The sequence below is a fragment of the Mobula birostris genome, chromosome 1 (assembly GCF_030028105.1).
Source record: "Mobula birostris isolate sMobBir1 chromosome 1, sMobBir1.hap1, whole genome shotgun sequence".
Taxonomy (NCBI): domain Eukaryota; kingdom Metazoa; phylum Chordata; class Chondrichthyes; order Myliobatiformes; family Myliobatidae; genus Mobula; species Mobula birostris.
Genome location: NC_092370.1, coordinates 199,944,257 through 199,969,944, shown reverse-complemented (window position 1 = coordinate 199,969,944; position 25,688 = coordinate 199,944,257). Strand labels below are relative to the sequence as shown.

The window sequence follows — 25,688 nt, the reverse complement described above, 5'->3', positions numbered from 1 at the left end:
AGGCTCTTGAACCAGTGGAAATAACTTCACTTGTCCATCACTGAACTGTTCCCACAGCCTATAAGGGACTCTTCATCTCATGTTTTTGATCTTTATTGCTCATTTATTATTATATTTTCTTTTGTATTTGCAGTTTGTTGTTCTAGGCATATTGGTTGTTTGGCTGTCTTGGTGGGTGCTGATTTTATTCTGGTTCTTAGATTTACTGAGTATGCCTACAAGAAAACAAAATTCAGTGTTGTATGTGGTGACATATGTACTTTGATAATAAATTTACTTTGAACTTTGAACCAATTGAGGGATAGAGAGAGCAAACAAAATTCACAAGGGGGCAGAATTCTAGACAATTGGTATTAAGGACAAAGTGCAGACTAAGTTACAATACAGTAAGCAAATATGATTATAAATGGTTCAATTTGCAAAACAATAGTGCAGAGCTCAGAATAAATGAAATATAAATTGTATTTTTGAAGGAGCAGGGGCAAGATAGCTCAAAAAATTGTTAACTCAAATGTATGATTTACAGAAGCAGAAAAGATGTACAAAGTCAGAGGTCAAAAAGAGAGCAATTGCATGCAGAAGGAAAAGAACTTGCAGTCTTAAGGACAGAGCAGCAGCAAAAGAGATCTGCACCAGTTACACAGAATGCAAACCTCTGACGAACAAACCATGACTACCATTGTTATATTGAATGGAACTTAATAAAATCTGTTGCGCTCATGCCAATATACAGTGGCATGCAAAAGTTTGGGCACCCCGGTCAAAATTTCTGTTACTGTGAATAGCTAAGCAAGTAAAAGATGACCTGATTTCCAAAAGGCATAAAGTTAAAGATGACACGTTTCTTTAATATTTTAAGTAATATTACTTTTTTATTTGCACGCAAACAACAGGAATTCTGCAGATGCTGGAAATTCAAGCAACACACATCAAAGTTGCCAGTGAACGCAGCAGGCCAGGCAGCATCTGCAGGAAGAGGTGCAGTCGACATTTCAGGCCGAGACCCTTCGTCAGGACCATCTTTTACAGTTTCAAAATAACAAAGTTTGGGCACCCTGCATGGTCAGTACTTAGTAACACCCCCTTTGGCAAGTATCACAGCTTGTAAACGCTTTCTGTAGCCAGCTAAAGCCCAAATTATACTTCTGCGTCAAATGTACGCCGTAGGTACCGCATACCCTACGCCGTAGGTGACGTACACCTCCCCAAAAAAGTAACTCATGCGTTGTGGCGCCACAGACTGCAACAACTGTGATTGGTCCGCTTGGTAGCATCACATTTCCTCCTACGCATTTCCGGTTGTTTTTCTCCGCCATGTCTGTACACTGATGCGAAATAAATGGTTGGAGATGATGAAACAAATCGTCAAATCTACCTGCCAACATCCGAAAATATTTGAAATGCGTTACCTTGTCCATGTCTCTCACGAAGAAAATCAACACAGTAGCATAGAAATCCTACTGCCAACTAGCGTCTTGGCGGTGAATTGCAGACACAACTACGCATGCTCGCTACGGTGTAGGGCGACGCAAAAGTATAAATCAGGCCTATGGCATAGCCCGTACACACAAATATAAATCAGGCTTAAGAGTCTTTCAATTCTTGTTTGGGGGATTTTCGCCCATTCTTCCTTGCAAAAGGCTTCTAGTTCTGTGAGATTCTTGGGCTGTCTTGCATGCACTGCTCTTTTGAAGTCTATCCACAGATTTTCGAGGATGTTTAGGTCGGGGGACTGTGAGGGGAATGGCAAAACCTTCAGCTTGCGCCTCTTGAGGTAGTCCATTGTGAATTTTGAAGTGTGTTTAGGATCATTATCCTGTTGTAGAAGCCATCCTCTTTTCATCTTCAGCTTTTTTACAGACAGTGTGATGTTTGCTTCCAGAATTTGCTAGTATTTAATTGAATTCATTCTTCCCTCTACCAGTGAAATGTTCCCATGCCACTGGCTGCAACACAAGCCCAAAGCATGATCGATCTACCCCCGTGCCTAACAGTTGGAGAGGTGTTCTTTTCATGAAATTCTGCACCCTTTTTTCTCCAAACATACCTTTGCTCATTGCAACCAAAAAGTTCTATTTTAACTTCATCAGTCCACAGGACTTGTTTCCAAAATGCATCAGGCTTGTTTAGATGTTCCTTTGCAACCTTCTGATGCTGAATTTTGTGGTGAGGACGCAGGAAAGGTTTTCTTCTGATGACTCTTCCATGAAGGTCATATTTGTGCAGGTGTTGCTGCACCGTAGAACAGTGCACCCCCACTCCAGAGTCTGTTAAATCTTCCTGAAGGTTTTTTGCAGTCAAATGGCCTATGTGCAGTTCTCTCAGAAAGTTTCCTTGGTCTTCCAGACCTCAACTTGACCTCCACCGTTCCTGTTAACTGCCATTTCTTAATTACATTACAAACTGAGGAAATGGCTACCTGAAAACGCTTTGCTCTCTTCTTATAGCCTTCTCCTGTTTTGTGGGCATCATTTATTTTAATTTTCAGAGTGCTAAGCAGCTGCTTAGAGGAGCCCATGGCTGCTGATTGTTGGGACAAGGTTTGAGAAGTCAGGGTATTTATAAAGCTTTGAAATTTGCATCACCTGGCCTTTCCTAATGATGACTGTGAACAAAGCCATAGCCCTAACAAGCTAATTAAGGTCTGAGACCTTGGTAAAAATTATCTGAGAGCTCAAATCTCTTGGAATGCCCAAACTTTTGCATGGTGCTTTCTTTTTTTTCCACTCTAAAATTGTACAAAACAAAAATAATACACTAATCTTGCTACAACATTGAAAAGAATGTTTCATCTTTAACTTTATGACTTCTGGAGATCAGTTCATCTTCTACTCACTTAACTATTCACAGTAACAGAAATTTTGACCAGGGATGCCCAGACTTTTGAATGCCACTGTACATTTTACTGATAATGGTTTGTTGTACTAACAAAAAAGTTTCTTGAACTGGGTCAAATCCAAATTAGCAAATGTTACAAGAGGGGAAAGCTCATAAATATGAATAAGAGATCTTCATTTAGTATGTTTTGCTTTGGATACATATTGGAGCTCAGCTTCATTATCCAGTGGCTACATACTCACCAGTTCTTGGTTCTGCAGGTCTTACCATCTTCCTTCATTTGATGGTATGAGGCATCTCTCTGTTGAAGCTGATCCTTCTGGCACTTGAAGCTCTACAGAAAGCATAAATCATTTAATTTCATTCAAAAAATTTTAAATCACCTAGTCCACCTGCAGTTAACCAAAACAAAATGTCATTGTCTCCACATTTGGTCTCCATAACTTTTTCCACCAACATAGCTGCAAATAAGGAGAAACAAACATGTGCATGAAAACTGGAAAAGTCAAAGAGAAATGCACAATTTATTGCAACACTGAGGGGACAGATGAACATTACCTCATTCTGTTCAGCATGAAGTTGAGCTTTCCATTTCAGGTAACCCAGACCCAGACTCCTGCTGTCCTCCTCTCACACACATTTCTTCTCCCTTTCTTGACTTTCCCCACCTGGTTCCATCTGCCCATTCCATCTCCTCCCCACCTGGGTACACCTCCCCACTCCCCTACACGATATCACCCCTCTCCCCACATAGTGCTCTATACTGGCAAACTTTCCTCTTAGTCCTGCTGCAGAGACATGACTGGAAACATTGACTTACACATTTTGCCTCCACAAATACTGCTCAACCCACTTACGTGCTGGAATGTGGAACAAAAAAGAGACACCAGCACTGTTTTTTTTTGTTCCAGATTATAGCATCTGCAGTCTCTTTTGACTTCATAAAAACTGAAAACTGAAATCTAAACAAAATCCAACACCTTAGAGGATATGAAACAAATCCCAGTGGTTTGGCATCTGACTCTCTGAATGGTATTTCCCACATTTCCCTTCCACTTGCCAGGTCCCCAGATTCCCATATCCCCTGTCAGCTCACCAAGGCATCAGATCCCCACTCCATTGAAATGTACTAGATTCTTTGAAATCTTATTGTGTAATATCTAAAATGAGAATTAAAAATGTGTTGGAGTATTAATAAAAGAACATCTCAGCCCAGAAAATCTGCTGGTCCAGCACCTATCAAAATCCTGAACATACTTACAAGTAATTAAAAGCCTACTGTTCAGATTAGCAACAAGTTCCAAGTAAGCCCACCAATTTATTAAAAGGAGTATTCAAATAAAATTTACAATTTACCCTTTTGGAACAACGCAATATCAAAAATTTATTGCTATATTATTCATAATAAACTCTACAACACAGAAGTATTACTAATGCCATAATCTTCATCAAAGAAAGTTGTTGCAGTCAAAATTAATTTGATTCACCTGTCACATGACCTTCCACTCACTTACTTACTATTGCACACCATCTCTGATAGGTAACTGATTGCAGGTCCTCTTCACTTGCAGCCAAAACAGCTACCTTAAACCCCATCATAAACTATCTGCTTTTGAGTAGAACACCATTTGACTGAACAGCAGAACTGCCACAAGTGATAAACCCAATGCATGTTGTAAATGTAAACTTAATAAAAGAGATATTAAATATCCCCAATGCAACAAAGTTCATTTTCAAGAACATTTATAACTCAAGCTTGTCTAAACTTAAATTTAATAAATGCAATTTACAAATAAGATGCTATTATGTTCAGATCATGTTGAAACAATTTACAGCATTGTTAGTCCTTTTTGAAAGCAAAGGCAGACAGTCTTGAATTCACAGTTGGATGTTCCTGTTTCTTCTTTTTGGCAGAAGCATCAGATTCTTCAGAATTTTCCTTTCTGTCTTCTAGTTCATTCACACCTTGCTCTTCTGTACGCTTGCGTTTTTTAACCTCTGTATCAGGCACGGTATTGGTAGCACTTTTAGCCCTCTCTGTCCAGGCCTGGAAAATAAAATCATTGCATGATCTGTCCATTTTGGAATTTGGATAACTATTTAACTACAACTAATTCTAACTTTTCTTTTATTGAAGGGTTAAAACAGGAGATGCAAAAAATGTTTACTATTGACTTCTGGCCTCTTTAATAGGTAGGAATCTAAACTATAGATACTTTAAGTAAATTGATGATTTGCAAGTTGAGAACTTACTGGACTAAAAACCCAAATGTTACTAACTTAGAATCTCACCATGTCAATTTGTGAAGCTGAATTCCAAAATATACCCCTGGTAATTAATGGACTAATAACATAAAATGCTGCATTCTTTCTTGGGCAAGCAAAAAGTATTAAGACTCCATTGCAACATACACAAAATGCTGGAGGAACTCAGCACGTCAAACAACATCTATAGAAATTGATCAACAGTCATCATTTTGGGGTGAGACCCTTCTTCAGGGCTGAGAAGATGCCAGAATAAAAAGGTGTGGGGAGGAGGAAGGAGGCTGGCTGGAAGGTGATAGGTGAAGCCAGATGGGTGGGAAAGGTCAAGGGCAGGAGTGGGAAAGGTCAAGGGGAATCTGATAGGAGAGGACACAGAGGGAACTGATAGCCAGGTGAGAAGTAGTATTTGGTCAGAGTGGTGAAGAGAGGAAGTGCAGGGAGGGGGGAGGGGGAATGTTTTAAAACTATATGATGGAATATTCAAGCCATCAGGTTGGAGGCCACTGAAATAGAATACAAGGTGTTGCTCTGCCACCTTGAGGGTAGCCTCATCTTCTCATATTGGCACAAGAGGAGGCCATGGACCAACATGTTGGAATAGGAATGGGAACTGAAATTAAAATGTTTGGCCACCAGGAAGTTCCAGTTGTGGTGGATAGAGTGGAGGTACTTGATGAAGCGGTTTCCCAGTTTAAGAAAGGTTTCACCAATGTAGAGGAGGCCGCATAGGGAGTACCGGACACAATAAACAACCCCAGTTGATTTGCAGGTGAAGTGTTGCCTCACCCAGAAGGATTGTTCGGGGCCCTAAATGGAGGTGAGGGAGGAAGTGTAATGGGCAGGTGTAGCATTTAGGCCGCTTGCAGGGTTAAGTGCCAGGATGGAGATTAGTGGCAAGGGATGAATGGACAAGGGAATTATAGAAGGAATGATCCATTCGGAAAGTGGAGGGGGAGGGGAGGTAAAAATATGTTTAGTGGTAGTATATCTTTCCAAATGGCAGAAGTTGTGGAGGATGATGTGTTAGATGTGGAGGCTGATGGGATGGTAGGTAAGGACAAGATGAACTATTGCTGTTAAACAATGGGAAGATGGGGTGAGTGCAGATGGTTGGGAAATGGAGGATCTGCGGGTGAAGGCAGCATCAATGTTGAAGGGAGGGTAACCCCATTCTCTGAAGAAGGAGAACATCTCTATGAGCCCTGACCAGCATCCAGTCCAGGTATCAGATGTCTGGAGAAGAGGGGACTTCAATCAGGTCTATGGCCCAAGGATAAAAGGCAGGAGCGAGTTGCGGCAGCGTAACAGAGCTTTGAGCAATGACCAATTGGCATTTGGGATTGATTAGTCAGAGCAAATTAAAGGAAGGCAGGGGCAAGAGCAGCAGCTGTCGTCTGAGTGGACATAGAATGGTGATCTTAACGCTTTAGCTCTTCAAGGCTTCAGCGAAGAGTGGCTTCACTCAAAGAAAGCAAAGGAAAGAAAAGCTCAAGTTTTTTCCTTCTCTTTATATCTGCTTAGCTAGGACAGTAGAGATGCCAGACAGGATAGTGAAATGCTCCTCTTGCAGGATGTGGGAACCAGGGAAACCTCCAGTGTCCCTGACAACCACATCTGCGAGTAGCGCATCCAGCTGCAGCTTCTAACAAACCACATTAAGGAGCTGGAGCTGGAGCTGGATGAACACAGCTAGGAATCACTAGATTTTGGAATGGTTCTAGAAGAATGGAAAAGTGCAAATGTCACTCCAGTCTTCAAGAAGGGAAAGAGGCAGAAGAAAGGAAACTATAGGCCAGTTAGTTTAATCTCAATGATTGGGAAGATGTTGCAGTTGATTATTAAAGATGTAGTCTCAGGGTACTTAGAGGCACATGATAAAATCAGGCGTAGTCAGTATGGTTTCTTCTAGAGAAAGTCTTGCCTGACAAATCTGTTGGATTTCTTTGAAGACAAAGGAGAATCAGTTGATACTGTGTACTTGGGATTCTCAGAAGGCCTTTGACAAGGTGCCACACGAGGCTGCTTAACAAGCTACAAGCCAGCCCACAGTATTACAAGAAAGATTCTAGCATGGATAAAGCAGTGGCTAATTGGCAGGAGGCAAAGAGTGGGAATAAAGGAAGCCTTTTCTGACTGGCTGGCAGTGACTAGTGATGTTCTACAGTGGGCTGTGTTGGGACGGATTCCTTTTCCGTTATATGTTAATGAGTTGGATGATGGAATTGATGGCCTTGTTGCAAAGTTTGCAAATGATATGAAGATAGGTGGAGGGCAGGTAGTTTTGAGGAGGTAGAGAGGCTACAGAAAGCCTTAGACAAATTAGGAGAATGGGCAAAAAAATGGCAGATGGAATACAGTGTTGGGAAGTGTATAGTCATGCATTTTTGGTAGAAGAAATGAAAGGGTAGACTATTTTCTGGAGGGAAAATACAGAAGTCTGAGGTGCAAAGGGACTTGGGACTGCAAGATTCCCTAAAGGCTAATTCGCAGGTTTAGTCCGTGTTGAAGGTGGCAAGTGCAATGCTAGCATTCATTCAAGGGGACTAGAATATAAAAGCAAGGACGTAATGTTGAAATTTTATAAAGTATGGTGAGGCCTCTCTTGGAGTACTGTGAGCAGGTTTGGGCCCCTTCTCTTAGAAAGGATGTGCTGAAACTGGAGAGGGTTCAAAGGAGGTTCACGAAAATGATTTCAGGATTCAAAATGCTTGTCATATAAAGAACATTTGATGGCTCTGGGCCTATATTTACTAGAATTCAGAAGAATGAAGGGTGACCTCCTTGAAACCTATGAAATGGTGAAAGGCCTTGATAGAGCGGATGTGGAGATGATGTTTCCTATGGTAGGAGAGTCTAAGATGAGAGGACACAGCCTCAGAATAGAGGGGTGTCCTTTTAGAACGGAGATGAGGAGGAATTTCATTAGCCAGAGAGTGGTTAACCTGTGGAATTATTTGCCACAGCCAGCTGGGGAGGCCAAGTCGTTATGTTTATTTAAGACAGAGAGTTATAGATTCTTGATTGGTCAGGGCATGAGGGGATATGGGGAGAAGGCAGGAGATTGGGGCTGAGAGGAAAACTGGATCAGCCATGATGAAATGGGCCAAATGGCCTAATTCTGCTCCTATACCTTATGATTTTATCTGATTCCATTGGAATCATCAAGCAAAAGGGAACATTTCAGCCTCCTAAATCAAGGACTCCATTAGACTAGCAAGGTTGCAGAGACAGGACAGCCACTACCAAAACTCATGCCCCTGCAGAAGGGATAAATAGGCTGAGGCAAAAATTAGAAGGAGGTGATTAAAACAAAGGTTAAAAAAATGTGAGAAAAGCTAACAAGTTATATTTTGAGCAAAGTAGCATTGGTATTCAGATTTATAATCAAAGTGTTGAAAAAAAAATTAAAAATGCTAGAAGCATAAATTCGGTTTAAAAGAGACTTGGTTACAACCAAAGCACAAGTAGAAGTTTAAATTATTTTTTTAAAAAAACAAAAATCAGGAAAATGAGAGAGGAATTGGAAGTTGGGCAAACAAGACAATAATTACAGAAGAAATTGAATGACAGAGTGAAAACTGAACCAGTAGACAGCAACGATGCAAGATTTGGGTAAGAGGTAACCACAGACCTCACGATAATAGTGATGCCTGAGGGATGGTGAATCAACATGGAAAGCAGGAAAACACAAAGCAAATAAACTGTATTTTGTTAGAATGGGTGATACTTTAAAAGAGGATGCAAAACTACTCAAGCAAAATAATAGATTTCATAAAAGTAATCATATGGTTCTCCAAAACGTGTTTTAGTTCAATGGTAACATCAGGAATTCTGCAGATGCTGGAAATTCAAGCAACACACATCAAAGTTGCCGGTAAACGCAGCAGGCCAGGCAGCATCTATTGGAAGAGTTTCAGTCGACGTTTCATGCCGAGACCCTTTGTCAGGACTAACTGAAGGAAGAGTTAGTAAGAGATTTGAAAGTGAGAGGGGGAGGGGGAGATCCAAAATGATAGGAGAAGACAGGAAGGGAGGGATGGAGCCAAGAGTTGGACAGGTGATTGGCAAAGGGGATATGAGAGGATCATGGGACAGGAGATCTGGGGAGAAAGACGGCCGGGGGGGGGGGGGCGGGGAGAGACAGAGGATGGGCAAGGGGTATAGTCAGAGGGACAGAGGGAGAAAAAGGAGAGTGAGAGAAAGAATGTATGTATAAAAATAAATAACAGATGGGGTATTAGGGGGAGGTGGGGCACTAGCGGAAGTTAGAGAAGTCGATGTTCATGCCATCAGGTTGGAGGCTACCCAGACGGAATATAAGATGTTGTTCCTCCAACCTGAGCGTGGCTTCACCTTTACAGTAGAGGAGGCCGTGGATGGACATGTCAGAATGGGAATGGGACGTGGAATTAAAATGTGTGGCCGCTGGGAGATCCTGCTTTCTCTGACGGACAGAGCGTAGGTGTTCAGCAAAGCGGTCTCCCAGTCTGCGTCGGGTCTCGCCAATATATAGAAAGCCACATCGGGAGTACTGGACGCAGTATATCACCCCAGCCGACTCACAGGCGAAGTGTCGCCTCACCTGGAAGGACTGTCTGGGGCCCTGAATGGTGGTAAGGGAGGAAGTGTAGGGGCATGTGTAGCACTTGTTCCGCTTATCTTTGTAAAGATAAAGTTGTGGTGGTAGGAGATTTTAATTTTCCATACATTGATTGGGACTCCCATACTGTTAGGGGTCTAGATGGTTTAGAGTTTGTAAAATGTGTTCAGGAAAGTTTTCTAAATCAGTATATAGAGGGACCAACTAGAGGGGATGCAATATTGGATCTCCTGTTAGGAAACGAATTAGGGCAAGTGACGGAAGTCTGTGTAGGGGAGCACTTTGGTTCCAGTGATCATAACATCATTAGTTTCAACTTGATCATGGACAAGGATAGATCTGGTCCTAGGGTTGAGGTTCTGAACTGGAAGAAGGCCAAATTTGAAGAACTGAGAAAGGATCTAAAAAGCGTGGATTGGGACAGGTTGTTCTCTGGCAAAGATGTGATTGGTAGGTGGGAAGCCTTCAAAGGGGAAATTTTGAGAGTGCAGAGTTTGTATGTTCCTGTCAGGATTAAAGGCAAATTGAATAGGAATAAGGAACCTTGGTTCTCAAGGGATATTGCAACTCTGATAAAGAAGAAGAGGGAGTTGTATGAAATGTATAGGAAACAGGGGGTAAATCATGTGCTTGAGGAGTATAAGAAGTGCAAGAAAATACTTAAGAAATCAGGAGGGCAAAAAGAAGACATGAGGTTGCCTTGGCAGTCAAAGTGAAGGATAATCCAAAGAGCTTTTACAAGTATATTAAGAGCAAAAGGATTGTAAGGGATAAAATTGGTCCTCTTGAAGATCAGAGTGGTCGGCTTTGTGCAGAACCAAAGGAAATGGGAGAGATCTTAAATAGGTTTTTTGCGTCTGTATTTACTAAGGAAGCTGACATGAAATCTATGGAATTGAGGGAATCAAGTAGTGAGACCATGGAAACTGTACAGATTGAAAAGAAGGAGGTGCTTGCTGTCTTGAGGAAAATTAAAGAGGATAAATCCCCGGGACCTGACAGAGTGTTCCCTCAGACATTGAAGGAGACTAGTGTTGAAATTGCAGGGGTCCTGGCAGAAATATTTAAAATGTCGCTGTCTACGGGTGAAGTACCGCAGGATTGGAGAGTGGCTCATGTTGTTCCGTTGTTTAAAAAAGGATCGAAAAGTAATCTGGGAAATTATAGGCCGGTGAGTTTAATGCTGGTAGTTGGTAAGTTATTGGAGGGAGTACTAAGAGACAGAATCTACAAGCACTTGGATAGACAGGGACTTATTAGGGAGAGTCAACATGGCTTTGTGCGTGGTAGGTCATGTTTGACCAATCTGTTGGAGTTTTTCGAGGAGGTTACCAGGAAAGTGGATGAAGGGAAGGCAGTGGATATTGTCTACATGGACTTCAGTAAGGCCTTTGACAAGGTCCCGCATGGGAGGTTAGTTAGGAAAATTCAGTCGCTAGGTATACATGGAGAGGTGGTAAATTGGATTAGACATTGGCTCAATGGAAGAAGCCAGAGAGTGGTGGTAGAGAATTGCTTCTCTGAGTGGAGGCCTGTGACTAGTGGTGTGCCACAGGGATCAGTGCTGGGTCCATTGTTATTTGTCATCTATATCAATGATCTGGATGATAATGTGGCAAATTGGATCAGCAAGTTTGCTGATGATACAAATATTGGAGGTGTAGTAGACAGTAAGGAAGGTTTTCAGAGCCTGCAGAGGGACTTGGACCAGCCGGAAAAATGGGCTGAAAAATGGCAGATGGAGTTTAATACTGACAAGTGTGAGGTATTGCACGTTGGAAGGACAAACCAACGTAGAACATACAGGGTTAATGGTAAGGCACTGAGGAGTGCAGTGGAACAGAGGGATCGGGGAATACAGATACGACATTCCCTAAAAGTGGTGTCACAGGTAGATAGGGTCGTAAAGAGAGCTTTTGGTACATTGGCCTTTATTAATCAAAGTATTGAGTATAAGAGCTGGAATGTTATGATGAGGTTGTATAAGGCATTGGTGAGGCCGAATCTGGAGTATTGTGTTCAGTTTTGGTCACCAAATTACAGGAAGGATATAAATAAGGTTGAAAGAGTGCAGAGAAGGTTTACAAGGATATTGCCGGGACTTGAGAAACTTAGTTACAGAGAAAGGTTGAATAGGTTAGGACTTTATTCCCTGGAGCGTAGAAGAATGAGGGGAGATTTGATAGAGGTATATAAAATTATGATGGGTATAGATAGAGTGAATGCAAGCAGGCTTTTTTCACTGAGGCAGGGGGAGAAAAAAACCAGAGGACATGGGTTAAGGGTGAAGGGGGAAAAGTTTAAAGGGAACATTAGGGGGGGCTTCTTCACACAGAGAGTGGTGGGAGTATGGAATGAGCTGCCAGATGAGGTGGTAAATGCGGGTTCTTTTTTAACATTTAAGAATCAATTGGACAGATACATGGATGGGAGGTGTATGGAGGGATATGGTCCGTGTGCAGGTCAGTGGGACTAGGTAGAAAATGGTTCGGCACAGCCAAGAAGGGCCAAAGGGCCTGTTTCTGTGCTGTAGTTTCTATGGTTCTATGGTAAGTGCTACACATGCCCCTACACTTCCTCCCTTACCACCATTCAGGGCCCCAGACAGTCCTTCCAGGTGAGGCAACACTTCATCTGTGAGTTGGCTGGGGTGATATACTGCGTCCGGTGCTCCCGATGTGGCCTTCTATATATTGGCGAGACCCGACGCAGACTGGGAGACCGCTTTGCTGAACACCTACGCTCTGTCCGCCAGAGAAAGCAGGATCTCCCAGTGGCCACACATTTTAATTCCACGTTCCATTCCCATTCTGACATGTCCATCCACGGCCTCCTCTACTGTAAAGATGAAGCCACACTCAGGTTGGAGGAACAACATCTTATATTCTGTCTGGGTAGCCTCCAACCTGATGGCATGAACATCGACTTCTCTAACTTCCGCTAGTGCCACACTTCCCCCTAGTACCCCATCCGTTATTTATTTTTATACATACATTCTTTCTCTCACTCTCCTTTTTCTCCCTCTGTCCCTCTGACTATACCCCTTGCCCATCCTCTGTTCCCTCCCCCCACCCCCCCCCCCCCCGTCTTTCTCCCCGGATCTCCTGTCCCGTGATCCTCTCATATCCCCTTTGACAATCACCTGTCCAATTCTTGGCTCCATCCCTCCCCCTCCTGTCTTCTCCTATCATTTTGGATCTCCCCCTCCCCCTCTCACTTTCAAATCTCTTACTAACTCTTCCTTCAGTTAGTCCTGACGAAGGGTCTCGGCCTGAAACGTCGACTGAAACTCTTCCAATAGATGCTGCCTGGTCTGCTGCGTTTACCAGCAACTTTGATGTGTGTTGCTTTAGTTCAATGGGACAGGTTAAACATGACTATGTCTGATGAACCACAATTTGATTATAGTGAGCAAATTTAATATTAAGATCAAGAGACTGAAGGGATGAGCCACAATGGATTTAAATAAAGCACAAAAAATAACTAATTACCATCAAGCATACCGGTATATTCATAAAAACCCTGAGACAGCTGTACTTGAAGTAATAACTGGTAAATATAAAATGAATGCATGCTTATACAAATCAAAAACTCAGCTTGTGAATTTATGTAACAATGACAATTTAAAAAATAACGTAATACAGAAACCTTGCAAAGGGTATCAAAGCCTATACCAACTATTTTACGTATTTGTAGAATGTCACAAAAAAATGACAATTTAAAGACAGGTGCATGTGATAATTGATAACAAGGGTAATATTAAATCAGTACACTTTATTCATATTAAAACTATGGAAGAAAAAAAGGAATATAAAAATTAGTTGGAAGGTATGGTAAATGTATAATGGCAATGGAAAAAAAATAATAAGATTGAAAATAGACTAATCTTCAAGAAATAATGGTTCCTATCCAGAGTATTAAATTAAAAATTTATCAACCATTATACTCCAATTCACCCACAAGTCTGCCTGACAGTGTCTCCAGCACAGAAACAGCCTACCATGTTCATCAGGTACCCATTTACACTAATTCCATTTACCAGTACCTGGCCTCTAGTCTACACTACCTTGGTGATTCAAGTGCTATCCAGATACTTCTTAAATGTTGTGAAAGTACCACCTCCTCTACCTTTTCAGGCAGTGTGTTACAGAAATCAACTACCGTCTAGGTGAGAAAGCTCTTCCTCACGTTGTCTCTTTACAATTTGCCACTTACTTCCAACTTTCCTATTGTTTTATCTTGTACACTTCCAACTTTCCTATTGTTTTATCTTGTACTATCTCAATGCTCTGTTATAATGAATTGATCTGTATGAACAGTATACAAGACAAGTTTTTCCATGGTACGTTGGTACATCGGTACACCTGACATTAATAAATAAATTTACCATTTAAAGTTCAGCCCATTCTGTTTCTTCCCATATCTGAAATGTTCCTTCATTTTGCATGAATTTTCTCTGCACCTCTACTGCAATCATTTCCTTCCTATCGTGTGCTAACCAGAATTGCACCCAGTCTTCCAAAAATGTTTTCAGAGTTTAAAGCTCCAACCAACTTGGACAAAGTTCCTTGATGTTCTCAAATTAACATTTACTTTTTGCATTTCCTCCAAGCTTTGTCTAATTTTTGGTTATATTTAATTATTTCAGATTTGAGTTTATTTGCAGGATTTTCTCTCGTTTTACATACACCTTTGATCCCTTCACCCTTTATTTATTTTCTTCATATACAGTAGTTGATTTCCAATTGATTGTGAAAATAAGCCTATCACTTTGACAAACAGTTGAATGACATTACACATTACATTGCAAGAGAGAAAAAAAAACAAATCGTAAGGTGCATATCTGTCTAAATGCTCCACCCACCCTGAAAATTGCAAATCCTACCTGTCAGCCAAGACTAATCACCCTTTCATACATTCATTGAGCAAGATTGCTGCAAACCCTTCCATAAAATTCTGTTCCTCATTCTCCAGATTTTATGTCAATTATGTGACCATCTGCCAAGTTGGTTAAATAACAATGTCATTTGCTCACACAGAAATAAAATAAATATTAACAAATACATTAATATATAGTTCCTCAGCAACACCAATTTAAAACCAACTTAGTTATACTTACATTTGCCCAGGATTTTCAGGACACCTGGACACAGCCACTTACCTGAAACATCGTCTATTTATTCCTCTCCACAGATGGTAGGAGGGCTGGGCTGCATGTGACCGTGAAACAGAGTGGGTTTAAGCCACCCCTCCTCAGCATACTAACCAGCTAACATCTAAGCCATCAAGAACAAAGCTGATAAGGTAAGGGCAAGACTGACCTACCAAAGAAACTAAGGGATTGCTACGTACTATGCCTCACCAGCTGGTTCCCTTCAAACTGAGGACTTCTCAATTCACCAGTGTCCTTGAGTAAAATTAGAGGTGGTGGACTCTGGTGAGTTCCTGCTCAACCAGTTTGGAATATTTAACAGTAAAGTCATTCTATCTGCTACAGAAGTTGACTTCAGATATCCTAATTGCAGACTACATCCCACCTCAAACACACATGAAACCTGCATCCAACGAGCTCTGGTCAAGAGCCTTGTAACAGGACACCCAGAGGCCCTTTTCTTCATTGCTAGTGACTTCAACCAGGACAACTTCAAAAGGATATTACCAAAATACTACTAGCATGTATCCTGTCCCACCAGCGGCCTGAACACAGAGCCATTGCTACATAGCCATCAAAGATGCCTACCGAGCCACCCCTGTCCACACTTTGGTAAATCTAACCATAGGCTGTGCTCCTATTCCCTGCATACAAACAGAAACTGAAACGGGAGGATCTAGTGAAGTCTACCAGTGCATATGCTGGCCTGAGGAAGTAGATGAGTTTTACATGACTGGTCTATGTTCAATGACCCGGCTGCCAGCCTCAATGAGAATGTAACATTCTCTATCAGCAAATATATTGATGACTCCATGCCAAAGAGGAGAATCTGGGCGTTCTTAAACCATAGATGAACTGGGAGATGCGCTCCCACTTAGGACTGCAGCACTCAAATGAGGTGACCTTAACCGATACAAAAATTGAGATACTAACCCATAAAGCCATCAGAGCTGCCAAGAGACAGTACCAGTCCAAAATAGAGTCGCAGAGCAGCTATAAGTTGTGGCAGGGCTTATACCCTCTCAGGAGACTACAAAACAAAGTCAGGCAACATTGCCAACAATAGCACATTTCTGTCTGAAGAACAACTCATTCTATGAATGTTTAGAACAGATGCTCCACTGTCAGCTCACTACACAATTGTATCACCCTCAAAGTAGCGAAGATCCCCCTCAGGTTCTCATTAAATACTTCCACTTTCACACTTAACCTATCACCCTTAGCTCTAGTCTCACTCAGTCTCAGTGGAAGAAGCCTGCCTGTATTAACTCTATCTATACACCTCAAATGTTTATACCCCCATCAAATCTCCCCTCATTCTCCATTGCTCCAGGAATAAAGTCCTAACCAAGTCAATCTTTCCCTTTCTCTAAGCTCAAAGTCCAAGCAACATCTTTGTAAATTTTCTCTGTACTCTTTCAATTTGATTGATATGTTTCCTACAGATGGGTGACCAGAAATGCACAAAAAATACTCCCAAATAGGCCTCACCAATATCTTATACAACTTCAGCATCCTGACTCTATACTCAATACTCTGATTTATAAACGTGTCAAAACCCTTCTTTTCAGCCCCATCTACCTGAGATACCACTTTCAAGGAAATATGGATCTGTATTGCTGAGGCTTTATAAGGCATTGATCAGACTGCATTGGAGTACCATGAGCAACTTTAGGCCCCTTGTCTAAGGAAAGATGTGCTGGCATAGGAGAGGATCCAGAGGAGAACGATTCCGGGAATGAAAGGGTTAATGTATGAGGAGTGTTTGATGGCTCTGGACCTGTACTCAATGGAGTTTAAAGGAATGACAAGGAATCTAATTGAAACCTATTGAATATTGAAAGGCCTAGGATAAAGCGGACATGGAGAGGATGTTTCTTAAAAGGGAAATCTTAGACCAGAGGGCACAGCCTCAGAATAAAAGTACATCCCTTTATAGTAGAAATAAGGAGGAATTTCTTCAGCCAGTGGGTGGTGAATTTGTGGAATTCATTGCCACGGATGGCTGTGGAGGCCATGTCATTGGGTATATTTAAAACAAAAACTGACAGGTTCTTGATTAGTAAGGGTGTCAAAGGTTATGGGGAGAAGGCAGCAGAATGGTTTTGAGAGGACTAACAAATCAGCCATGATGGAATGGTGGACCAGACTCAATGGGTCGAATGACCTCATTGTGCCCCCAAGTCTTATGGTCTTATGCCTCTGTTCTACCGTATCCTCAGTGCCTCACCATTTACAGTATAAGCCCTACTCTGATTGGTTCTTCCAAAGTGCAACACCTTACACCTGTCTGCATTAACTTCTATCTGCCATTTTTCAGCCCAGTTTTCCAGCTGGTCCAGAACATGCTGTAAGATTTGACAACCTTCCTCCTTGTCCAATATGTTCACAATCTTGATGTCATCTGCAAATTTACTGACACATAATCATCCAGATCACTAATACAGATAACAATGGACCCAACATTGATTTCTACAATACACCACAGGTCACAGGCACCCATTTACTACCACCCTTTGGCTTCTTCTGCTAAGCCAACGTTAGTCAAATATACTACTTCGTCCTGAATGCCAAGTGATTGAACCTTCTTGATTAGCCTCCCCCACAGGACATTGTCTAAAGTCCATGAAGACAACATCCACTTCCATTCCTTCATCCACTTTCCTGGTAACCTCCTTGAAATACTCTAAAAGATTGGTGAGGCACTATCTACCACACACAAAGCCATGTCGACTATCCCTTTTAATGATCAATAATAATCTTGCACCTAATTATTTACTTTTTCAATAGTTGCTACACTTTATTCTGCGTTGTTTAACCTTGTTCTACCTAACTGCACTGTGGAATGATTTGATCTGTATGAACAGTATGCAAGACTAGTGTCAAACGAGCTGCGAGTCGAAGTGGTGGATGCAAGTTTGATTGCTACATTTAAGATCAGTAGATGGATGTGAGGGGTAAGGAGCACCGTGATTCAGATGCACGTTGATGGACTAGGCAGACTAACAGTTCTGCAACTCAATGGGCCACAGGGCCTGTTTCTGTGCTATAGTGCTCCATGACTCCATAAGCTTTACACTGTATCTCGCTAAGTGACGATAATAAACCAATTCCAGAGAAATGGATTTAAAATTAAAATCAAACCATTCTAGTGACAACATTGCTTCCTGATAAATTTTCCAGTATTCAAGAAATATCAGTATGCTGGCTCTAACTCAATGTGTCTATACAGGCTTATATTCTTTCCACCAAGTTAACCAACAACCATAGATTTAAATCTGTATGTCAGCTACAAATAGGCAAGCTTACAAAATCATACATTGTATCCAAACAGATGTTTTTAAATATAACAGGTTTTCTTTGGCACTGTCAAAGCAATCCAAGGTGAGAATCCAAACCAATTAAACACTAAAATCATAAGGCAAGACATAAGACTACAATCAAAGCAATGATCAAAAACTATTTGTCCAAGCATATACATTCTCATGGAAGTGGATTTTCTGAGCTGATAATCTTAAATAACTTGAAGATTTCAATGAAAATGTTTCTAAATTAACTTTATTATTTATAAAGCCAAGACAAAATTGGTGTATTAAAAGTATCAAGAGCTAACTACCAGATGGGTTTCCTACCTTCCTTTCCTCAGCAGATAGAATGCGGAATCTGTTCATGCCTTCTTTAATTATTTCTTCTTCTGTAAAATCCGGACTTTCAGCAATAATATTATCTCGGCTTTCCTCCAACCAAAGTTGGAAACCTGTTTTCTTTGGCCTTTTCACAATAAAAAAATAATTACTCCTTTATTGCTATCTCCAATCTAGTCATAGTCATAGTCATACTTTATTGATCCCAAGGGAAATGGTTGATTAAGTCCACTTGATTAGAAATTACAATTGGTGCTTATTATGGAAATAATAATCTGAAATTCAAATGCTGTGTGCAGTTGCTATCTGGTAGTATCATCATAATTTACATCATATTTATAGAAAATGAGTCATAAAGTTTTTTAAATGTACACTTATCAATACAAATTATTAAATTTCCAAGCAGTTTAATGGTTGTCTGATGTGTTTATCCTTTGTATATAATGTAAAAACACACTCACTTTTTGTTATCTGTAACTTTGCTCTCTGGATTAACTGTTTGTACAGGCTTAGCCTCAATAGGTTTATCTTCCGTAATTGTACTGCTGGACTTGGGGGTGGTTGTTTGGAAGAGTGTAGCCTGGGTCTGTAAAAAAAAAAAGTGAAAAATAGATGCCAAAATAGATTCACAGCACCAATGCATTGCACGAGTTAATTACTCAAGACAAAAACTTTTACAGTGGCATTTAAAATAAAATCGAAGTTTTATTTTATATTTGGCTGTCTAATGCTGGAACAACCAGATAACCATATTTTTGTAAATCTCAAAGCATTATAAGGATGCAAGCAAAGTAACTACAAAATTGATTCATGATATTCAGCAAAATTAATTGGAACATCTTTGAAACAAAATCATATAGCATGCACTTTGTACCCTCTGGAGTTTGACATACAGAAATGCAAAATATTTCCTTTTTAGTTCTACTTTAGTACTTATTGCATGGAGCTTACAAACATCAGCTATATTGGTTCTTTTTCCACATACAAAAAGAAAAATCAAATTTCACAGTATTTTTCAACTCAGACTCACTTGTGGTCGAAAAGAACTTCTATATAATAATGTGGTATATGATTGGCTAATGTTTGTAACTTAGTCACAAGGGGAAACACCAAATGAACATATAATTCTTCGTCATAGTCATACTTTATTGATCCCGGGAGAAACTGGTTTTATTCTGAATCTAAACTAAATACTTAATTAGATTAGTACCTGTTTTGTCTTTAACTTTGACATCAGAGGCTTCAGGACTGTCGATTTTTCCTTATTTGTAGATTGACTGTTGTTGTTTGTTGATCTTTTATTAGTTTTCACCATGCTATCTAGAATGCTGGTGTTACGAGTTTGAGCTCCAGGTAGTCCAGGAGTTATGCCACCGGATGTCACCTTGGAAGGAGAACACAAAAGACTGGATTTAAGAAAATTAAAAAAGTAAAGAGCTCCATTCCTCCATGACCTCCTCTACTGCCATAATGAAGTCAAAATCAGGTTGGAGGAGCAACACCTCATATCCCATCTGGCATGAACACTGATTTCTCCAACTTCCAGTAATTTCTTCCCCTCCCTGCTTCTCTCCTTTTCCATTCCCCATTCTGGCCATATTCAAGCTTGCTGACGACACCACTGTTGTAGGCCAAATCAAAAGTGGTGACAAATCAGCATGTAGGAGGGAGACTGAAAATCTGGCTGAGTGGTGGCATAACAACAACTGCTTACTCAATCTCAGCAAGACCAAGGAGTTGATTATTGACTTCAGGCAGAGGAAACCAAAGGGCCACGAGCCAGTCCTCCATCAGTGGTGGAGAGGGTCAGCAACTTTAAATTCTTAGGTGTTGTCATTTCAGAGGACTTATCTTAGGCCCAGCACATAGATGCAATTATGAAAAATGCAATGCAGGCCCTCATATTTCCTTTGGAGTTCGCGACGATTCAGTATGACATTTAAAACTTTGACAAGCTTCTACAAATGTGTGGTGGAGAGTATAGTGACTGGCTGCATCACAGCCTGGTATGGAAACACCAATGCCCTTAAATGGAAAATCCTACAAAAGTAGTAGACACAGCCCAGTCCATCACGGTTAAAGACCTCTCCACCATTGAGCACATCTACATGAAATGTTATTGCAGGAGAGCACAATTCATCATCGGGACCCCCCACAACCCAGGTCAGGCTCTCTTCTCCCTGCTGCCTTTAGTAAGAAGGTGCAGGAACCTCAGAACTCATATCACCAGGTTCAGGAATAGTTATTACCCCTCAACCATCATGGTCTTGAACCAAAGGAGATAATTTCACTCAACTTCATATGCCCCACCATTGAAATGTTCCCACAGCCTGACAACTCACTTTCAAGGACCCTTCATTTCAATTTCTCAATATTTATTGCTTATTTATTGATTAGTATTATTTTTCTTGTTGTATTTGCACAGTTTGTTGTCTTTTGCACACTGTTTCAATCCCCAAGCTGGTGCGGTCTTTCATTGATTCTGTTATGGTTATTATTCTATTCTGGATTTATTGAGTATGCCCGCAAGAAAATGAGCCACTGGGTTGTTTCTAGCGACATACTATATACTTCGATAATAAATTTACTTTGAACTTTGTTTACCCTCTCACATCATCTCCTCTTCTCACTTGCCCATCACTTCACTCTAGTTTTTGGTCCCTTTTCCTTCCCCTTCTTCCAGGGTCCACTGTCCTCTCCTGTATCCCCTCCCAGCTTCTTACTTCATCTCCCCTGCCCCACCCATCTACCTACCCCCCTCACCTGCCTGCTTGTACTACTTCCCCTTCCCCACCTCCTTCTTCTGCCTTCTACCCCCTTTCTTTCCAGTCCTGTTGGTCTTAGCTCAAACTGTTTATTGCCCTCTGTAGATACTGCCTGACTTGAGTTCCTCCAGAATTTTGCGTGTTGCTATTAATATATTCCTACTAAATTCAGCTTTGTTGATATGAGATACTGCTCCCTAAGAAGTTTCAATACAAATAAGAAGCAGAAAGATATGCAACTTCATCAGTAGACAGGCTCCGTTTGTACCCATAATACAGTCCTATTTGAAAATACTGAGAATATGCTTCTTCTCCTTTTCTAGAAACAGGCCTTACAAGAGTAAACACTGGAAGGAATATTTAGGATGTCATTGAAAAAATGTAATTTACAAGACTAAATGGCAAACTATCTTTTTCTATCATTTTTCTACCTATACTCAAACATTGAAGGAGAAGGAATACAATTAGCACAAAATCTTCAAGTAAAGTAAAACAATCCCTTACCTTAAAGGGATTGCCACGTGCAAGAATATTGCTTGTAAGAGCTACTGTTAACAGAAGAGATATCAAGTTATACAACAAAACCTTAGAAGGACAAAAATGACTTTACAATTTTACTGATGGAAAAAAATGTTGTTCCACTGTATATTAAAATTTACGTCAATTAGTGTATGAAATGATCATCCAGACACAATCAACAGAAGAGGATTGATAAAGGCAAGGCTGTGGACATTGTCTACATTGGTTTTAACAAGGCCTTTTACGAAGTCCTGCACGGTAGGTGAGCTTGGAAGGTTAAATCACATGCAATGCAGAGAGCGCTAGCTTGATCATAGAGGTCGATGATGAAAGGTTGTTTCCAGGCAGGAGGATGTGACCAGTAGTGTGCTATGGGGATTGGTGCTGAGCCTACTGCTGTTAACATCAGTGATTTGGATGAGATGGTATAATTCATGGTTAATAAGTTTGCAGATGACACTTAAATGTGTGAATGATAAAATACAAAGAATGTTATCAAAAATTTATCATCTAGATAAATTGGCTGAGGAATGGCAAATGGCATTCAATACAGATAACAACAAAGTGTTGCATTTTGGAAAGCTTACCAGGGTAGAGTAGTACAGTGAACAGTAGTGCTCATGGGAATGTTGTAAAGGACTTAGGAGTACAAGTATATGGTTCATTGAAAATAGTACCACAGTTAAGACAGTATTTTGGCATGCTGACTTTCATCAGTATACCTACAGGAAAGATGCAAATCAGGTCAAAAGAGTACAGGAAAAATTTACAAGAATATTGCCGAATCTGGAGAACCTGTGTTATATGGAAAGATTGAATAGGTTAGGACTTTATTCCTTAGAATGTAGAAACTTAAGAGATTTGCTAGAGGTATACAAAATTATGAGGGGTATAACTAGGGTAAATGTAAGCAGGCTTTTTCCATTGAAGCTACGTGGGACGACAATCAGAGGTCGTGGGTTAAGGGTGGAAAGATGAAAAGTTGAAGGGGAACATGAGGGGAAATTACTTCACTCAGAGGGTCGTGCGAGTGTAATGAGTTGCTAGCACAAGTGGTGCATGCAAGCTCAATTTAAACATTTAAAAGAAGTTTGGATAGGTTCATGGATGGTAAAGGTATGCAGGGCTATATTCCAGGTGCAGGTCGATTGGAGTAGGTGATTTTGACATGGACTAGAGGGGGCAAAGGTTCTGTTTCTGAGATGTACTTCTCCATGACTTTATAGGCTTGAACATCATGTTGCAGCTGTACAAGATGTTGGTGAGGGTGAAATTGGATACTCTGTATAGTTTTGGTTATCTTGTTATAGAAAAGATGTCATTAAGGTGGAAAGAGCGCAGTTACCCGAATGCTGTCAAGTCTCAAGGAAGAGCTTGAGCAGGCTAGGACTGTTCCATGCAGTATACAAGAATGAAGGTATAGAGGTGCATGAAATCATTAGGAACATGGATGAAGTGAATACACATAGCCTTTTTCCCTCAGAGAAAGGCAATTGAAAAATAGAAGGCATAGGTTTAAAATGAGAGGGGAAAGATTTAAAAGGAAACCAATCGGCAACTTCTTCACACAGAGGGCGCTATGTATATGGAATAAGCTGCCAGAGGAAGTGGTTGAGGCAGAGACAGTAACAACGCTTAAATGACATTTGGATAGATAGATTGATAAGAAAGGTTTAAAGAGAACTCAGCCAAATAGGATTAGCTTTGATGGGCATATTGGTTGGCATGGACTCTATGCCAAAAGAGCTCCTTTCTGTGCTTCTATACTCTACTTAAAGGAAATGATCCTGGATCAAAAATATACTTGATATTAATGATACATGTCCTGATGTGACACTTACATCATTGCACAAATCATACTCAATATAGTCCACTGTCCAGCACCACACTCCTCTCTTTCTACATTCTAACTAGTTACTGTGTCCAATCTTACTTGAACTCCTGTTTCAGGAGCAAGATGAAAAGGCAATGGGAGCTTCACATATTTGCTACGCATCATTTATAAACCTATGTGGATTCTTTTCTTGACTGGGCTTTACTCTGACAGATTTTGATAGCTTAGCTTTTGAAGTTTTTAATATGTCTCAGATCCATGTGGATAGCTTTTAAATGTCTGACTCTTAAATACTAATTTCAAATAATTTAAAATGCAAAACAGCGAGGTACTGTTAAATAATTAGAAACATTACAAGGTACAATAATCTTAGAACTTGCCTTCCTTGGCATGATCTGATTGTATTCAAACCCAAGGAGCACATGTTCAAACATCAGACATTCTTGGAATAAATCAGAAAGGGCAGATTTAAGTGGAGCCACTCTCTCAGAGTGCCAGAGACACAGGTTCATTCCTGGCCCTGGGTGCTGTGTGAGGAGATTCTGTGACTACATTGGCTTCCTCCCACATCCTAAAGATATGTAGTTTAGCAGGCTAATTGGTGGCTGTAAATCGCCCTGATAGTGTAGGCAAATGGAATTGATGAATATGTAGGAGAATTTTAAAAATGGGATTTACAATGAGTATTTACTGATCAGCATACTCAGAGGGCCAAAAGACCTGTTTCCCTGTTGTGTCTTATCTATGACTTTAAAAGTCCACCTATCTTATCATTTCTGCATCATTGAACTCAGTGGTAAGCCGAGCACAAAGCAGATGGTTAACTGCATCAACAACTAACGTCCAGTACATTTCAGATTTCCATGCACAGAAGACCAAGACACACTGACTACCTAACAGCTGATAGTTAATTGTTTTACTGGTGAACACGATTCAGTCTAGTAATGAAGCAAATGGTTGAACAAATTCTGATGTTTTAAGGCATGGCATACTGCAATACGTATTTATCATGCATGTAAGCAAACATACTAAGTTACAGTATTTCTCAAATTATAATTCTAAATACGTAAATGTAAAAAATTGCAGTACTGGCAAGTTCCATGAATATAATTTGATATTACATACCAGATTTTGCAGTTATTTTTTCCGGAGAGTCAAGATCTTTACTAAATGGATTTAATCCTGCAGTAGAGAAGTCCACAAATTAATTGTATTCAATAAGTACTCAATGTTGTTTTAGTTGAATACTAGATTAACCAACTGACAAAATGCCAGTAAAAATAAACTAAAATTATTTTAGGAAATTGAGGGAAAGTTTCAGTCAGTCTATTTGTACAAGTATTTCCTCTGTTTATTTTTAACACACTTCTGCACAAAAGGATAAGATGAAAGTGGGTAGATAGAAACATAGAAAATAGGTGCAGGAGTGGGCCATTCGGCCCTTCGAGCCTGAACCACCATTCAGTATGATCATGGCTGATCATCCAACTCAGAACCCTGTGCCTGCCTTCTCTCCGTACCCCCGATCCCTTTAGCCAAAAGGGCCATATTTAACTCCCTCTTAAATATAGCCAATGAACTGGCCTCAACTGTTTCTTGTGGCAGAGAGTTCCACAGATTCACCACTCTCTGTGTGAAGAAGCTTTTCCTCATCTCGGTCCTAAAAGACTTCCCCTTTACCCTTAAACTGTGACCCCTCGTTCTGGACTTCCCCAACATCGGGAACAATCTTCCTGCATCTAGCCTGTCCAATCCCTTTAGAATTTTATACGTTTCGATAAGATCCCCCCCTCAATCTTCTAAATTCCATCAAGTATAAGCCTAGTCGATCCAGTCTTTCATCATATGAAAGTCCTGCCATCCCAGGAATCAATCTGGTGAACCTTCTTTGTACTCCCTCTATGGCAAGGATGTCTTTCCTCAGATTAGGGGACCAAAACTGCACACAATACTCCAGGTGTGGTCTCACCAAGGCCTTGTACAACTGCAGTAGTACCTCCCTGCTCCTGTACTCGAATCCTCTTGCTATGAATGCCAGCATACCATTCGCCTTTTTCACCGCCTGCTGTAC

The 25,688-nt window shown here is 40.6% G+C and overlaps 1 protein-coding gene across 5 annotated transcripts in view; it reads right to left on the bottom strand.

Moving 5' to 3' along the window:
• Positions 1-4,241: 4,241 nt before the first annotated feature.
• The window catches only part of wdhd1 (WD repeat and HMG-box DNA binding protein 1), an 88,801-nt gene continuing 67,354 nt past the window's right edge, over positions 4,242-25,688 (bottom strand). For 4 of the 5 annotated variants that reach the window (XM_072268521.1, XM_072268547.1, XM_072268529.1 and 1 more), the window contains 6 exons: positions 24,743-24,799; positions 21,769-21,812; positions 19,710-19,883; positions 18,961-19,085; positions 18,488-18,626; positions 4,242-4,885 (listed from right to left, as the gene is read on the bottom strand). In XM_072268521.1, coding sequence (XP_072124622.1) covers positions 4,679-4,885; positions 18,488-18,626; positions 18,961-19,085; positions 19,710-19,883; positions 21,769-21,812; positions 24,743-24,799 — 746 coding nt within the window. In that variant the 3' untranslated portion in view covers positions 4,242-4,678. The remainder of the gene's footprint in view (positions 4,886-18,487; positions 18,627-18,960; positions 19,086-19,709; positions 19,884-21,768; positions 21,813-24,742; positions 24,800-25,688) is intronic. The other variant, XM_072268538.1, reaches the window with a different exon arrangement.